An 18,403-nucleotide genomic window follows, 5' to 3' on the forward strand; every position below is an offset into this window, starting at 1 on the left:
AGCCCATTACATTACAAAGATCATAAAGAGCTGGGAATATGACACATGTCTAAACTCTCAGCTACTGAGGAGGCCAAGAAAAGAGAAGTTCAAGGCTAGTTGGGAAATTAATAATGTCTTAAATAGGTAAAAACAACATATTTTACAAAAAAATAGCATCCAGTTGCCCCGTCCCGCAGGGAAGTCGACCAGGGTCTGGGGTTCACCTAGGATAGAATGGGGGACAAGAGACGCAAAGAACGGACAGCAAGTCAAGAAGTCTGATCAAGCTGACAATTTTTAATTTTTCTCAGGCTGAAGATATACTGGTAGAAGCAAAATGTGGGGTGGGGTTGGGTGACCACAAAGAATGGGCCTGGCTTGATAACCAGGATATTGGCTGGGTAAATCGGCCAAGCGGGGGAACAGCAGGGTGGATTGCTTAGTGACCTGACCATCAGTGCCTGACCACCGGTACTCAGTGATCTGACACCTAGATTTATGCTATCTATTGAATTTATGTAGAGCTGCAGGTGCTGCTTTGATCTAAACTAAGGCTATTGCTTTTTGTTCTATCATGAGGCTAAAATATAATTGCTTTTTAACCTGAAGACTATTGATTATTATTCAAGCATAAGGCTAGAACACAATTGCTTTTTAACTTGAAGGCTGCTTTTGCCATCTCAAGGCTGCTCCCAACATCCACTAAATAAAACATCTCTGCAAGCCACATAGAAAGAGTATCTCTGATCCCCTTGGCTGAAGATTGGCCTTGTATACAGCTTTACAAGTCAGATGTGACAGATTGAGGAAGCTTATTATCATGTGCTTCACAACTACTGTAGGGACTGGGCAGAGTAAATAAGTCTTGTCTTCCCAGAGGATGTTGGAGTGAATATACTGGAGTTCAGATGGTTTCAACTGTACCTACTGAGTGACAGAACTCTGGGTAGTTACTTGCGCTGATCTGAAAGTTCCTAGATGCCATTCCTAAGGCATCTCCCTGATATATTATTCACTACATGAGATTTAATACCTAACTGAACACTGAAGTGTGCATCCCTAATGTAGAATTGTGCCATGAATCTTTTGGTGCCTACTCAGGTGGGAGCTACAGCTATAGGCTTTCCCACATTCACTGCACTCATATGGCCTTTCTCCAGAATGAACTTTCTGGTGCTGAACAAGGTGGGAGGTTCAGATGAAATCCTTCCCACACTTGCTGTACACAAAAGGCCTTTCCCCTGTATAGACCCTTTGGTGTGCAATTAAATCAGAGTTTCTACTAAAAAGTTTCCCACATTCAGTGCACTCAAAGGGCTTTGTCCTCTTGTGAACTCTCTGATGTTTAATGAGAATATATCTTTGCCCGAAGGATTTTCCATAATCACTGCAACCGTAAGGATTTTCTCCAGTGTGGATCCTCTGGTGCTAGGTAAGTTTGGCTTTGCAACTGAAAGCTCTCCCATATTCTCTTCACTCATAAAGGTTTTCTCCACTATGGATCCTATAGTGCTGTACAAGTGTATCTTTATGGCCAAAACCTTTCCCACACACACTACACTTATAATGCATTTGTCCAACATGAAAGTCCCTCCCCATTCTCAATGTTCCCTGAAGTCTTCTTGCTATGGATGGCCTTTTTTTCATGCCCAGTCACATTATCTGGAAGGTTCCTCTGCTCCATCTCACAGGAAGAGGGCTCTCTGATGAGTAAGGCTCTACATGAACTTTGAAATTCTTAACAAGGCTTTATTGTCCTCTTCTTGTGAAGAATTCTCTATAGTATGATATTTTAGGTTCTGGCCAATGTTTTCACATGCCCTGCATGAATAAATTATAAGTGCATGGTTTGTTCTGTGGTGTTCCTCCAAGTCCAAAAGGTTATTTAAAATGGGGTCAAATATGTTACAAGGGTAAGATGTTTGTGTCAAGAAAGAGCCTGCCTTAGGCATAGTAGCATATGCCACTCCTTCAGAAATGTTCTGCTGAGAAAGTTCCTCTTCATCGTTCAGTGCCCACCAATAACCTGAAGGCAGAAAAACGCTGGTGATGAACACTTTGAAATGTATGTGACTTAGTATTACTGTGATGAAACACCATGACTAAAAGCAAGTTGGTTTAGCTGACTCTTCCATGGCACTGTTCGTCTCTAAAGGAAATCAGGAAACAAACAGGACAGGAAAGAGGTCATGGACGTGTGCTACTTACTGGTTGGCTCCTCACAGTTTGATCAGGCTGCTCTCTTATAGAACCCCATCAGGAGATGTCACCACCCACAAAGGCTGGGCCCCAAGATCACTAATTTAGAAAATGCCTCACAGCTGAATCTTATGGAAGCATTATCTCAGTTGAGGTTTCCTCCTTTCAGATGACTCTAGCTTGTGTCAGGTTGATATAAAACTAGCCAGGGAATATGTCTACTTTTAAGTTCATAGGGTTTTGCAAGAGGACAAAAAGCACAATCATGTTTATAATCCTGGAATAATCTGTATAATCCTGGAATCCAGTGATCATAGACAAGGGAAGGCTGAAAGATAAGACACAGAGTGAAGTTAGTACAAGGAGAAAAAGTAGCCTCCATATTAGTTCTCTAAAAATGACTTTTAGAAAGGCTTTATCTGACTTCTAGTAACAGGTCAGATTTATGCATAAATATATGTCCAGGAATATTTGATTTAAAGTTAGTGGTTTATATCCAAGGACTATTAAATGAGTATGTGTACATCTGATGATCCTAGTTCAGTCCAATGACTATAGTTCATTCCAATATTGGAAAGGACTGCAGGGGAAGCAACAGAAGACAGATGTATTAGAGTAGGATAAGAAAGCCCTGTGTCATAAATTAGGACAGAAATAACAAACTTATCCAGAAGGAGAGGAAAAGTAGAAGGTACGGCATCTGGTGTTGGCATCAAATAGTAGTGTATTAATGGAGCTCTGTGTATTCAGATCCTGAATTCTATGCCCAGATAGCTGGTTGTGTTCTTCACAATGGCATAGTTAGCCATCTCTGATCTTTAAGTTATGTAAAATTTGTTTTGCAGTACCACTAAATGCTTAATAAATGTTGATCAGCATATTATCTGGACAGAAGAAAACTGAATGGGACTTCCAATCCCAGTTAGAAGGTCATAAGGAGAGACCAGAGTGAAGAAGGACCATGAGCAGAGGAAGATGTAGAGAGAACATAAGGAGTCATCATGAGTCGCAAAGGGAGTCTCCATGACATACATGGAGTAGAACAAGTCAGTGCAAACTCATACTGAATATAAAAGAACACATGGCTAGAAAGCAGGCATCCTTAGAGGTTTAAATAGCTCAGAACCAGTCCATGTTAAGCATGCAGCTTGTTAATAAACTTAATAGGTCCTTATGTCAAATATTTGGTAGCTAGAAAAGGAACAGATAAGGCTATCATCATTAGATTACTGCCTACAGTAGTAGATACAAGACAGATTTCTGATGCTATCTGAAAGACATCTGAAAGTCATGTCGTCCTCCAGGTCTTACCAAAGTTGATCCAAGCTCTTTCTGCTGTCCTTAGAGGCATGCCTTCTCAGTCAAGTGCCAGGGCTCTTCTGTTTGCCATAGTTCAGGATTCATAGAAGATTAGGAAAATAGATGTCACCAGGGAAAGTCTAGGTGAGTATAAAACTCATAACCATAACTGGAAGGAAAATAGAATAAAATAAAGCCTATCATGCATGGACAGACCAGAGGATTCCATGATCAATGACTATGATGACTGACACCTATATTTGCTGACCCAGGAAGATGTGAGACAAATGTAGAACATGGAGCCATGAAGTATCCTGACTGTGGACAAAGTTGTGTCACCAGAGAGTAAACATCTACAGTGATGATCTGAAGACCTGTGATTGATCCCCAAACAAGTTCCTGGCAAGTCTCCAGTAATTGAGGAGCAAAGGGAATGGAGGAGAAAATTCCTTACATGTGAGGCTTGGCATGCAGAGAACCTGTATGTGGGAATAGGTACAGGTCTAGATATGGTAAGACAAGGCATGTACAGTCTGAGAGTTTTAAAAGAGAAGGAAGAGGATAAGAAGCAGTGCCAGTCCACAAATCTAGGATAATTACGCCATCTAGGAGATGGTAAATATAAAGTGCAAAATGCATAATACCAGAACAGCAGAAGGTCTGGACTTCATCAAGAAACTCCCACTTCACTCAACAAGAACACCTAAATTCATTCATAGGCTAGGTTCCATGATCCCTAGCCAAATGGAAAACTATCCTGTTTCTCATCTCAAACACCTCATAAAACAAGACCCATAATAACTTTCAACCTTAGTTACATTTCTATGTCTCATGCCTCACCTGTGAGAACTCCAGAGACTCTTCCCCCAGGAGGTTGGACTAAGATGCTTACTAAACATTCCTGCCATTTGCACTGTGAGACATCTTGGATTTACCATGTCCAAACCCAAATCTTAATCCTTCTGGAAAATGTTCACCACTCTAAAATGCATTCCATCTTTCAGATGCTTACAAAATGAGGTAAGAGGTAGTGGGACAGCTCTTAACTTCCTACTTTCACAACCACATTTGATACAGCAGGAAACTGATGGTTTCATCTCCAAACTTATCTCCAGACTTTAATGTCCATTCAGAATACACCCAAGGGGGCTGGGGATTTAGCTCAGTGGTAGAGCACTTACCTAGGAAGCGCAAGGCCCTGGGTTCGGTCCCCAGCTCTGAAAAAAAAAAAAAGAAGCAAAAAAAAAAAAAAAAAAAACAGAATACACCCAAGCTCCTACTGACCCTGGGCTAGTCCAGTTATTACCAAAACATTCTGAGTCAGTTGTAATAGCTTCCTGACCTGAGTCCCTGCTTTGGCCCTTATCATACACCAATTTCACAGAAGCTTGTTTCCTGAGTGAACACTAGAAATGATTTTGAAGATGATTTCTTTCCATCATGTAAAATGCTCCTTGGCTTCCCAATGAGGGTGCACTACCTTAGGTTTGGCACATGTAAAAAGAACGATTGCTACAATCTCTGCTGCCTGGGAGCAGAGCTGGGGAAGGGTACAGTTTTCAACTGTTCTCTACACTTGCCAAGCCTCTGTCCCTGCCCTTTTTTTTTGTTTGTTTGTTTGGTTGGTTTTTGTTGTTGTTGTTGTTGTTGTTGTTGTTGTTGTTGTTGCTGCTGCTGCTGTTGTTGTGATTGTTTGTTTGTTATCTCATTTATCTCATTTCCTTATATTCCGACATCATCAATCCTCCCACTGACAAAGGTCCCTATGCTAAAAGCCGTCCTGCACAGCAGCCACTGACGGATGTGTTAAGGTGCTTGATTATGACAGGTGAATGGCTGAGAACTTAGAACCCACCTGCGCTGTGCTCAAGGCCATAGACATCACCTGACTGAAAGCCACACCAAAGTAGGGAGAGTGGAGACCGATGTCATCTGGCCATGGAAACTGCAGCACCTGGCGCCGCTACCTCCTCATACTCCATGCAGTGGCAAACAACTCTTCTTCAGGTACTTCAGTCTACAGTCTACCAGTGAACAATAAAACCGCCAAGCTGCAGGAAATCCCGCCTAAACGGAAAAACTCTTAACAGTACACACTGGATTCTGGAAAATGTAGTTCCTTCAGAGAAAGCAAGAAATTGGGTGCTGACTCTGTGAGCAGCAGGAACCTAAGCAATTATTACATGGCAGAAAGTTCTAGGAAAGTTCACAGAATACGAAAAGTGGGATCTCCTTCTTTGGAAAGGGCCCATATCCAGAGAAAGGATTGCTAATGTTGAAATAAATTACATCAGATGTTCCTCTAATGAACACACAACACTAAAATCAGTAAGTGTATTAATTGTCCACTCATATGTTATTTATTGTTTTAAAAAAGTAAAATATAAAGCTCTAGGTCAACTGTTCAACCTTCAAAGGTGAGAGTTTTTTCAAGCCTTAAAGTAGAAGAATGATTTTTGAAGAGATATTTGAGTTCCCAGGTGAACTAAAGTGGGAAACCTCCTCGGACATAAATTCCAAGCAAGAGGGACCAAGAAGAGAAGGCCAATGAGAGGAATAGCAGAATATTCTGAAAGCAATAGAGGCACCTTTCTATATGGTAGACAACCAAAGAAAGAAATAGTCTTATCTTTACGTACCCATTAGCCCTCAAACTGAGATACATTTATTTCCATTTAGGAATATGCCATTCTCTATTTAAAATGAGAACCATTCTAAGAGTCCCGTATGTTAACATAAAGGGTTAGCATGGTCTCTCTGCATGCTTGTGTGCAAAGATAACAGTGTGGAAATGCCAACTTGGAATAGCTGATCTCATTTCACCTATCATTACAGGAACAAGATTGGAATGGAAATTTCAAATGCTTTGTGATGTTGGTGGAAGTTTGAATTGTTCAAACCACTAAAAGTTAGCCATAAACCATTGTCTACACATGTACATACATATTTCTGGGGGTGGGGGGAGGCAGGTAGAAAGAATTAAGGCCTCGGGATAACGTAGGGATATATACTTAGGTCTAAGATGTACTAAAGCTGAGCAAAGGGGTTCTAGAACTTTGAATATTCCTGAGCTTAGCTCTAAAGTGTAACTTCTTCATGTTCCCAAAAACTAAGTGAATTTGTGGCACACAGTGAAAAGGGAGGATAGGAAATTCTGTCAGCTTGCGGATCACAGCAAGATTTTGTTCTCCAACATTAAAATTAAATGAGTAATATTACCATTAGGAATAGTTCTTGGAAATATTGACAGTTGGTAAAATGGTGAATATACATAGGGCTGCTAGACTATTGTGCTTTTATATGCATAGAGCAAATGTGTGTCAAATACTTATTGCATTTCAGAAAACTATTGTATGTGGGTAGAACAAATATGGAAATAATGGACAAACACACAACATAACTTCTATTCAGAAAGAAAGACATATGAAAAATGCAAAATTGTATGGATGCTGGAATTCTGCAATGTGTTAGCTCCAACAAAGACAAGGAATATAAGCTGGGCAGCGTGATACACAGCTATAACTGCAAGATTTGGGCTGTTTCAACAAGATAATCAAGGCCAGTCTGAGTTGCATAGTGAGAGTCTGTTTCACAGCTACCTCCTTGGAATCAAAACACTGCATCCAGAAAGGAAGAGAAGGAGAGAAACTTCATAAGATTTGAGAAGCTAATAAAATTTCCAAAGCTCAGAAAATTACAAAATTCATAAATTCCCTGTGAAAGCTTTTATAAACAGTAAACAATTGCTGGTTAGAGGAGACTCTCTATGTGAGCTGCCTGCAAGCTGTGCCAGGACCTACAATGATGAAACTGAAGCTTTTGTCAGTCATCACCCATGATGGGATGGATCTTGGCCATCCAGCTGCCTTTCAGACAACTGTGCTCCTCTAACCTCTCACCTAGTTCCTAAAATAATTTCAAGAAACTCACTGGTTCACAAGCTATACTTCTGAGTATTTTCCATTCTACCTCTAACATGCTGTTCCTTCCCCAAAACCTGTGCTAGTTGCTATTCTACTTCAAACACATTTTTTAAACTTTCACAGGAGATAGAAATTGTCTTTTCAGATGAGCTCATTTCAGTTAATCACCTTTACTTCTACTGCCCCGCATTTCAAGATACCATTTGTCGTTATAAATAGTCTGTGTTGCATATGTCTGTATATAATCGGTTCGTCAGATGAGAAACATCTGCATTGCATACATGTGTGTTTATGTATAGGTATCTGAGCGGTCTCCTTAGATTCCAGAGTGCCAAGGGCTGGATCATGTGGCTGATAGATAGATAGATAGATAGATAGATAGATAGATAGATAGATAGATAGATAGACAGACAGACAGATAGATAGAGATAGAGATTTTTTTCTCAAAAGACAAAAACTGAACAAAACCACGAGTCCCCCCATACCAAGGAAACAAAATAACACTCCCCAAAAAACAAACAAAACACAAAATACTGTAACCAAATAAACACACACACACACACACACACACACACACACACACACACACACCCCTGTGGAACCCATTGTATGTTGGAAACTACTATTGAACATGAGACCTGTCGTGGAGTGGCTGATATAACCAGTGTCACTATATTGGAAAAATTGAGTTTTCCTCTTCTAGCAGGTTTAAGTGACAGTTCAGTAGTTAATATTTATCCTAGTGACTAGGTTTTTATTAATTCATTTTTCATTGTTTCATTTGTTTATTTGAATAATAATGAAATAAAATATAGTAAGATTTTAAAAACTAATAAGTCCTTTCTCCAGTGTATACTTTCGTATTAAATGAGGAAAATTGTTTCTTATGGAGACTGTGTGCACTCACTTATATAATTTTATATCTATGTGATCACCTCAGAGTCTACTGAGGTAGGACTTTTATCTAAAGAGTCTTGTGCATTTACTGCATTCACAAAGGCTTTCACAAGCACAAACTCTTTGTTATTCTATATTGTCATAGTTCTTCCAAAGAAATTACACCTGATGTAAGGCTTAAAAGAGGAGGGCCAATCACAGTTTACAGAGGTATGGGGTGTTTGTGGGGTGTTTGTTGGCGTGTTTAGGCTATTTTTGCTGGGTTCTTTTTTTTTAAGCTTTATTTCACGTAGGTGGATACACTGTCACTGTCTTCAGACACACCAGAAGAGGGCATCAGATGCCTATTACAGATGGTTGTGAGCGACTTTATGGTTGCTGGGAATTGAACTCAGGACCTCTGGAAGAGCAGTCAGTGCTCTTAACCACTGCGCCATCTCTACAGCTCCACAATCCTCCCAACCCTACTCCACCTTAATCCGTTCTAACACCACAACACTAGGTAGGAGCAGAACCTTAGAGCAGAATGGGTTGGAGACCTCTTTTAGCCAACAAATAACATACTTCCTGTGAATTAGGGTGCTTAGGTTCCTTGGGGAAAGTCCAATCTTCGACTTCAAGATATCTCCAACTTCTTTGGTCAAACCGCAACAGCAACAACCAGGACCAGCAGGGAGGGGCAGCAGCCTCTTCCATTTTTCAAGCAAGTCTGGCTGCTTGCAAAGCTCTGCATTCATTCACTCTCCGGAGTCCCAATAATTACATTATCTGTGGCTGGCAAAATATCATGGCCATCCTAGATCAAGAGACAATCATAACCAATGACTGAGGACAAACGGAAGCAGCCCCATATCCCACATCTAGGATTTAAACAAAAACATATTCACCCGAGTTTTTAAAAGATCCAAAATTCTCACTACAAGCGTGTAACACAGACTGTGGGCTGGGTGGTTCAGAAGTTAAGGACACATTCGTCACTGAGTGAGGATCTGGGTCCTGTCCTCAGGACTCAGTCAGTCATAACTCTCTAACTCCAGCTTGCAGGGATCCAATGCCTCTGACCTTCATGGGCACCCTCACTGCTGTGCACATTTCCATTCACATTCCACTTTATTATTCCAAAATAATAAAAATCTTTTTAAAAATCAGACCAAAAATGATAATAGGTTTGGCTTAAGAAAAAAAAATAATCAAGCATGGTGATTGCTATGACGGAGAAACAAAAGCAATATGTTGGCGACGGTTGGGGGGAAGTGACATGATTGGAAGCTCTTGGCACAAGTAAACTCTTGGTGGGTTTCTAAGACACCTGGTCTGGTATCCAGTGTGATCAAAGAAGCACACATGGCTTTCTTCAGTTCACATACAGGTAAAATCTTAGAAAGCTGGTAGTTATCAATGTCTGACCATTCTGTCTTAAAGATCTCTCATCCACTTTACATGTTATTTTACATATGCATGTCTACATATTTGTTTGCATCATATTTGATACCATATACCTGTCATATATGTTTATCACATCATATTTAATTTAGCTGTGTAATACATATTTATTCAAGTTGTTTCAACTAGTGCCAACCATGTAACTGCCTCTAGATTGGACTATGTAACTGTCTCTAGATTGGAATGCTCTAAAACTATTACAGAACACACCCTCCTACTCCATTTATGACTTTAAAATACACCACTTACTCTTTTGTTTCTAAACAGTGGTATGGTAGTAAATTGCATTATAGAAATGATGTTTAAATATATACTGTGACTAGAGAAAACCCAGACTCACTGTAGGACATTGTACTACTGTACTAAGCTTCTGTATAGATTCCATCGATCATTTTCTTAGGCATTATGAATCTTAGTTATGTTAAATGGGTTGAAAAATTCCTAGAAAATTGGTATAGCACACTTCTGAAAGAGGTCTAAAACATTTATTTAGTGGTGTGTGTGTGTGTGTGTGTGTGTGTGTGTGTGTGTGTGTGTGTGTGTGTTGTGTGTGTGTGTCTGACGTGAAGAAGTCATTTTTTTCTTCCACCATTGTAGATATGAGGGAGTGAACTTAGGTGGCAAGCAGCTTTAGCCACTGACGTAGCTCACTGCTCTTTCTGGGCATATTTATAACAGTATTTCTCAAGGTCATTGGCATCAGATGAAAAAAATAAAGGAGAAAGACTGGCCCTCAACACTGATGGCACTGCTCATTTGGGGATTTGATGAGCAAAACCCAGAAGGGTGAAGCTGCCATACAAACAATAAAACAACCACCAAGCTGATTCCTCCATTTTTTTTTAGAAAGTAATTTAATGCATTAAGGACAAAATAAAACATCCTTAGAATTTTTTTTTTCTTTTGGGTTTTTTAAGACAGGTTGTTGCTGTGTAGCCCAGACTGGCCTGGAACTTTCCACCTTCTTGTCTCAGATTCCCAGGAGAATGTTGGGATTACAGGTGTTGGGATTGCCAAACCCAGATCCCTGCAACAATTAGAAAAAAAAAATATTTTGAGAGCTTCCCAACTTTTCTAAAATACTATATTGCAAGCTGCTGACCTTAAACCTTCAATCCAGAAAATTCCTCAGAGGCAGGTCCTGGTTTAGACAGCTTCCACTCTCTGAACAGAGTGGGTGGCCAGGGACCTCTGCAGGACTGGACACAGGTCTGGGTGCCCAGGCCCTCAGAGCGGGGCTTGTGCTCGCAGCCAGGATACTGGGTGTCAGGTCTGACCTCCTTACCCTGGTGCCTGCATCTCTCCTTCTTCTCTAAGACCCACTCCTGGCTCTTCTTCACCAGGTCCCTCTCTGCCTTCTTTTGTGGAGTCCGCTCACTGATGAAAGTAGACTCGGAGGCCTGGTCTGCATCCTAATTCTCAGTCAGCCCCTTTGGCAGGGAGATGAAAGGCCAAGAAAACAGAGGTAGAACTTCTTTGCTTTGGCTCTGTTGGGGAAATTTACCACCACACTGACAGTGAAGCCTGCCCTCGTGGCCTGGCTTGTGATCAGATCCAGCTGCTCCTAGTTCTCTGGGTACAGCTGTAGGACCCACTGACAAGGGTACAGAGAAGAAAACAAGTGGTAGTGGCACCTGGCAGGGATATCCGACTTCTTGTTTGAGTTGCAGAGCCACTGCACAGCAGAGAGCTGAGGAAGCCATCAGAAGAACCCGGTCTGAAAGGTACTCCCTGGCCCATGTTCCCTAGCAGTAGGTCTCCCTGTGTCTCGGTTCAAGGCGGCATCCAACATGGCAGGGCTGATGTCAATGCCCACCCAATAGTGTTCCTCTTCTGAGACATAATCTCCATTCAGTCCAGAAACCCACTGTTGATGTCTAACAGTTAAGAGGGCTTACCTTCTGGCAAACAGAAAAGCTCCAGCGCTCGCTCAGTCATCTTGGTCTGGATGTCAATCATCTGTGAGTTGCGAATGTATTTCCAGGCTTCATTCGGGTCATTAAACAGCTCTGGAGGTCTGCTGTGTTCGGGTCTCCGGCTATGAGATGCCATCTCTAAGGGATGGCAATACGCTGCGGCTCTTGATTCCTCTTAACTAGGTAAGTTTGTTCTCTCTCTGTCTCTGTCTCTCTGTCTCTGTCTCTCTCTGTCTCTCTCCCCCTCCCTCCCTTTCTTTGAATCTGCAACGACTTAAGGACACCAGACTGCAGATCATTCAACATTCATTCATTTGTTTATTTATTGAGATAGGGTTCACTATATAGTTCTTCTGACTGTCCTGAAATTGTAGACCCACTTCCACCTGGCTCAGACTATAGTGATTCTCTAGGGGCCCCTAGGCCTTCAGACCTAAACTGTGGGTGAGTCAACTTGTCCTATTTTTCTGAATCTTCCAGCTTCTTAGACTGAGTAACACTGGTTTTCTGGACATCCCAGTCATTCTGGGACTATTCAGTCTTTGTATAATCTATTTTACCCTGACTCTCCTTATAATTACATATAATTTCCAATTAGTTCTATTTCTTTTGATTATGGTAATACAGTATCTAGTCACAAGGTATACAGTAAGTTAAATGACATTAGCACAATGAAAAATAAAAAATAAATAAGTAACAAAAACCAGAATTTAGGGGTATATCAAAATGCAGGACTAGGATGTAGCTTAGTTGATTGGATATTTACCTAGCCTACATGTAACCACAGCACTAGAAAGGTAGAGGTAGAATAATTAAAGACTAAAATCATTCTCAGCTATTGAGCTCAAGGCCAACATAGACTACATGACACAACACAAACAATAACTACTTGATAATATGCATATATATATATATATATAGTTAATGACAAAATCTATAAGGATTCTTAGAGCCTCCTCACATAATCTTTACTATTTGCATATGTGAAAATATCCATTGGAAATTTTGAATATATTCTAATACCCATTTCATATTCAGAGGGATAGATTAAGGAAATCAGGAAACCTGTTTTTAAGCACGTATACCAAAATGGAAACTATGAATGTGCATATAAAATTTTAGTAAGATAATTACACCTCCATTAAATCAACTTTACAAAGGAAGGATGACAATGAAAACCCGTCAGGATCTAATGCTTTACTTCCATATTCATGTTCTTCAGGTTAGTTGTCATGACTGCATCAACATAATGAAGATAAGCCAAACCCACTACTGCATATCCTTTCCCCACTCAGCATGTTAACATCATTTTCACAGATTGGAATTGACCAAAGGTGGGAATGCAATGAACAAATACTAAAACCCATATTTACTTCTTATGAAAAAGCTAGACTTAAGAGACAGGGAATATGCTAATAATACAGACCATGTTTAAAGTATATAGTGCCTATGGCTGTTACCACTGTGAACAGAAGGGAAAAAAATGTTAAAATATTGATCCAGTATAAACACCTCCCCCCATTTACCAAGGACTAATCTATCAAAAAAACTGAAAATGAATAAATGAAGTCTTAATACATATTGTTAGTGTACATCTATTTATTAATGAAAAGGACAGTAACAGGATTTGTCATCTGAAAATAGGCAGAATAACAAGTTTTAAAGACATACAGCTGGCAAATAAACACAAAAATATTCAGTATCATAAAACACCAAAAAAGCCAACAAGGCTATACAATGTGTTATTACACAGCTATTAAAATGGCTCAAAACAAACACATTAACCACACTAAGCACTAGCAAGAATGTTCATTTACTTTGCACATCAGTGGTTCTCAATGTGTGGGTCGTGACCCCTTTGGGAGTTAAATGACCCTTTCACAGATGTTACCTATGACCATAGGAAAACACAAATATTTACAAGTCATATCAGCAGCAAAATTATACTCGTGAAGTAGCAACAAAAGTAATTATACAGTTGAGGGTTACCACAACATGAGAAAATATATTAAAGAACTGCAGCATCAGGAAGGTTGAGAACCACGAGTCTACACCAATCTACATCAGTTTGACACTTTCTTAAAAATGAAAGCATTCACATATACTAAATTCCTGGCTCAAGAAGAATTAAAAAATGCTACGAGCACACTGAGTAATATGCTTATATCCATTTTAGTCTTAAACATAACAGCTCAAGAAAGGATTCAACCAAGACTCGAATGAATAGGTCAACAGATTGCTGTATAGTTAAAAAACCAAACATGGTATAACAGTATAAAGTTATTTAAAAAGCAGTAGTGATAAATGTCAAAATATTTATGACTTCCTAAAACACATTATATCTAACAAAAAAAAAAGAACTTTTGTTTTCCTTCATAAACTGCACTCTTGTAAACAAAATGTAAGTTACTGAACACTTATAAGCCTGGGAACACAAGAAAGATTTTAACAGGGTATGAGGTAAGTCACAAAGATGAATTTTAAAAATTTCTGAAGGGTAAATCAGAGATGACTGCATTACACTAACATATCAATGAACTTTATAAAATGTTACTTAAAATACAAAGCTCAGAATTCCTACTTTCCAGAAACCAGAAGTCTTAGTAACCCCCATTTTGATTGAACTCTATCCTCATGGCATCCTTTGTTAATACAGGAAATACTGGCAGTGAAGTTTTGTCAATACCAGACTGCAAATGCAGCACCTGGACTGCAATTACAACAGCTACTTTCTAAGACTACAGGCTCTCCAGCTCCTTATTTTCCTATCTCTATAACAAGGCTGGAGGTAAACAGTCAGGTCAGACTCCAATATCCCACAAAGGCATATTGTTTTTGACAATGACCTCCACCATTATACATTCACAGATCTTTCAGTCCTGTGAATACAGCAAAAGACAAAGATTGCTGGGTGCACTTTTACAAGAGCCATATGCCATCTGGATGGCTGAAGACTACACTATACCCATATTTTGTATGCCAAAGATGGTTTATACCTAACTCTGATCACCTCATAAGTGGTCATCTTATAGGCTGGTGCCTACGGAATAAATGCTATTGGGGCAAATTTTTTGTACATCCTTATGAGTTACCTCTCTCCATCATGGGCATTTTAAGGACATCTTCTGAGAAAAATAGAGCCAATTCATTCCATTCCCACAAGTACAGGAGCTTATCACAATAGCAGACCTCTTGAGATGACCACAGAAAGTTTCCAACTACATATTCATGTATATGAATACATATTCAGTTGTTCATAAACTGTAATAATGAAGTTCCTGTAGCTTCTGATGTTGGCCTGGGAAGCAATAGAAATTTGCTTTCATCATTTTGCTGTCCCTGCAGAGGTAAACCAAGTTGAAACCATCTATAAAAGCTGTCCATCCTTCCCTAGAAGGATCAGTCTGTTTCCCAGCCTTCCCACTTAGTAAACTGCACTCTTAAGAGTAAAGGTAGCTTAAAGAATAAGGCATTTATCAGTGTACAAACCAGAGCAATGGGGAGAAGGCAGTGACCAACTGGTAATTGAAAGGCTGGAAACATTCACCTACCTGTCACATGACACTGATTAAAAACTACTTTTTTTAAAGCAGGTAAGTAAATTATAGACACCTTCAGCAGACAATAAATTTGATCTTCTTGGTGAAAGCTTAGTCATATCCACACTTTAATCAGTTAAAACTGGGGGACGAATTCTCCATAAATACTCCATTTAAGAGTTCTTCCAGGCAATCTGCACAGTTGGCTTTTCCTTACCATGATGGCGTGATCATTGTACTCTGGTCACGTGGTAGAGAATGATGGCTTCTACCATAAACACTAGTACTGACAGAAATGGGAAGCATGTTGGCCAGTTCAGTATGGGCAAACCAGCTCCTCAGCTTATGCATGCCTGAACTCCTGAGGAATGTCACTCCCCCTAGATGCTGGAAGGCCAAGCTCAGATAGTAGTTGTATCCTTTGGGAAGGTTCTATAGTATCATGGTACTTCAAAACAAAACACAAAGATCAAAGAAGAGGGCATTCCCTATAAATCTAAGGCTTTTCTCAAGTACGAATTTGGAGGAGCTAAATGATGTTAGGCCTCCTGTTGAAGGCTTATCCCCATTTGCTTCTTTCATGAGGTTTCTTAAGCGTTATGGCATTTTTGGTGATGAATGAGACTAGAGCATTGGCTAAAAGAATTACCACATGTGTCACACTCGTAAGGCCTTTCTCCAGTGTGAACTACCTGATGCTGAATCAGGCCAGACTTTTGGCTAAAGGACTTTCCACACTGGTTACACTCATAGGGTCTTGCTCCTGTATGAATTCTGCGATGTTGAATAAGGATGGAGCTTTGACTGAAAGATTTCCCACACTCACTACACTTGTAAGGCCTTTCTCCAGTATGAACTCGCTGGTGTTTAATAAGGGTAGCTTTTTGGCTAAAGGACTTCCCACATTCTCTACATTCATACGGCTTTACTCCAGTGTGAATTCTCCGGTGTTGGTTAAGAATGGCACTTTGACTAAAGGAATTCCCACACTCACTACACTTGTAAGGCCTTTCTCCTGTGTGAACTCTCTGATGTTTAACAAGTGTAGCTTTTTGACTAAAGGATTTCCCACACTGGCTACACTCGTATGGTCTTGCTCCAGTATGAGTTTTCTGGTGATCAACAAGACTGGAGTTCTGTCTAAATAACTTCCCACATTCATTGCACTCATAAGGCCTTTCTCCAGTGTGTATTCTACGATGATCATTCAGGTGGGAGGTCTGGCTAAAGAATTTCCCACAATCTCTACACTCCCAAGGCCTTTCTCCAGTGTGGACTCTCTGATGCTGATCAAGGGAGTATTTGCCACGAAAGGTCTTTCCGCATTTGCTGCACTCATAAAGCTTCTTCCCATTGGAGGCTTTTGGGTGGTGAGCAAATGTTTGCTTTTGACTGGAAAGCCTTTGACATTCTTCTGACATGTGACTTTCATGACTTGTTTCTTTCCTATCATCAGTGCTTTTCCTAGGCTTCTTAGTTTTGGGACAGACCTGAGACTTCAGAAGGCTCAGTATGTCTGGGAGGTCCTTTTCAACATCCCAACTAGGGAAGGACTTTGCTGACAAGTAGAATAGGTATGAAGCCTTGTCAGCATTCTTCTTCAAGGGTTTTCCTGTAGTATTATGGTTTTGGTGCTGATCAACTTCTGAACTTGCTTCTATACTATGTTTCTGCCCAGGTAAACCAGGCAGGCACAAAATGTCTTGCAGAATTGGGACACACTTTTCACAGAGGTGAGATTTTTGTGTGAATGGAACTGTCTCAGATCTCAAAACCTTTGACGCTCGTGTAGAAACCCTCCGCTCTTCATCTTCTGTTCTATGCCCACAACCTGAAAGAGAATTACTGATGAAATGCATGTTGATTATGCTCAGAGGAGGAAGCCCAAACACATACACACTCCACACAATGTTTTCCCCAAAGACAACGGGCTGGGTAGGAAGGATCTGCATGGAAACATCAAGTCTCTAAAAAGAACAGAACTGGGAAGGCCTCACTGAATAAAGGCCAAGATGAACCACAAGGGGACAACCAATAACTTTTACCAATGGCCAAAAGTTACTAAAACACAGAGGTCATACATTCATCATGGATTAGCTTCTAAATTTCTAAAATTTATGACAGAGTATATAATATGTCATTTGCTGGTGCTAAGTGTAAGCTTTACAGGAGACAGGTTACACACAAGCCTCAGAACTCCAATAAAAAATATATAGCATGTGTTCAGATTCCTGTGTGAGGTAGTGATGGAAACAACAAAGGAACCACAGAAGAACAGTATATAGCACAGAAGACTAGACGTGGAGACTAGAAAGGGGTACCCAGGTGGCAGAGATCAAAGATAACATTAGAAGACAGAACACTACCATGTCTGGGGAAGAGAATATGAAAATAAGGCTTGGTTGGTAGTACTTGCACCTAAATCAGTGGATACAGGATGTTTTGGAAGATGTCCTGGATGTTTTGCCTTCTTCTAGATGTCACTTATTGTCAGAGCCTCCTGGGTCCCCGGCAAAGTTTCACCCCCCTTGTCAGACTCTTCTAGGTCCCTTGCAGGGTTTGACCCCTGCTGAGTCCTGCTGAAGCATGTGGAAGCCTTTTGTTCCTAACAATGGAACAGCCTGGCCTGGTACCAACACACCTGGGCCACACCTGGGCGGTGGTCAATTCGTTCCTGCCTTTTGTCTTCTCAGCCTTTGTCTTTGAGATTTAGGCTGGTCTTCCTGGATTTCTCCTAGTTAATTCAGGGCAGTAGTCGGTCTTTCATTACTGAAGTCTAAAGCCAGGGTTTCCCACTGTGCTTCCCAGATATTTTCTATCTGGTGAACTTGGGTATATATTTGGTGAATAAAGCTACAGGAGCCCCTTCCTCTTCTGGCTTGACACAAATAACCTGTGTGTGTGTGTGTGTTTCTTTAATCCCGCAGGCTTTCGCCCAATTCTCGGTACCATGTTGGTGAAGGCATGGGGCATCGACAACTTATTATACCCAGGCCTGCTATGAAGTCATTGTGGCTTTTCAAAAGAACCAGATTTCAAACTTGATGTCATTACATGACGTCATGAAATGCTATTACTACATATGACATCATGATACAAGGTCCATAAGAAAGAAAAAATATAAAAAGTGTTCAGCAAGAGTATCTCACAAAAGATCACTCTAAGGGGCTGGGGATTTAGCTCAGTGGTAGAGCGCTTACCTAGG

General features: G+C 40.4%; 1 protein-coding gene and 2 pseudogenes across 3 annotated transcripts in view; all 3 read right to left on the reverse strand.

The window, feature by feature from the left end:
• Positions 1-976: 976 nt before the first annotated feature.
• LOC148007202 (zinc finger protein 134-like) lies at positions 977-2,068 on the reverse strand (annotated as a pseudogene).
• Positions 2,069-10,779: 8,711 nt separating this feature from the next.
• Bud23-ps3 (BUD23, rRNA methyltransferase and ribosome maturation factor, pseudogene 3) lies at positions 10,780-11,882 on the reverse strand (annotated as a pseudogene).
• A 1,358-nt stretch (positions 11,883-13,240) lies between these two features.
• Positions 13,241-18,403, reverse strand: part of Zik1 (zinc finger protein interacting with K protein 1) — a 46,792-nt gene continuing 41,629 nt past the window's right edge. For 2 of the 3 annotated variants that reach the window (NM_001446371.1, NM_001446370.1), the window contains one exon: positions 13,241-17,029. In NM_001446371.1, coding sequence (NP_001433300.1) covers positions 15,789-17,029 — 1,241 coding nt within the window. In that variant the 3' untranslated portion in view covers positions 13,241-15,788. Of the gene's footprint in view, positions 18,359-18,403 lie in introns of all 3 variants that reach the window. The other variant, XM_087557536.1, reaches the window with a different exon arrangement.

This window comes from Rattus norvegicus, chromosome 1 (assembly GCF_021556685.1).
Source record: "Rattus norvegicus strain SHRSP/BbbUtx chromosome 1, alternate assembly SHRSP_T2T, whole genome shotgun sequence".
NCBI lineage: Eukaryota > Metazoa > Chordata > Mammalia > Rodentia > Muridae > Rattus > Rattus norvegicus.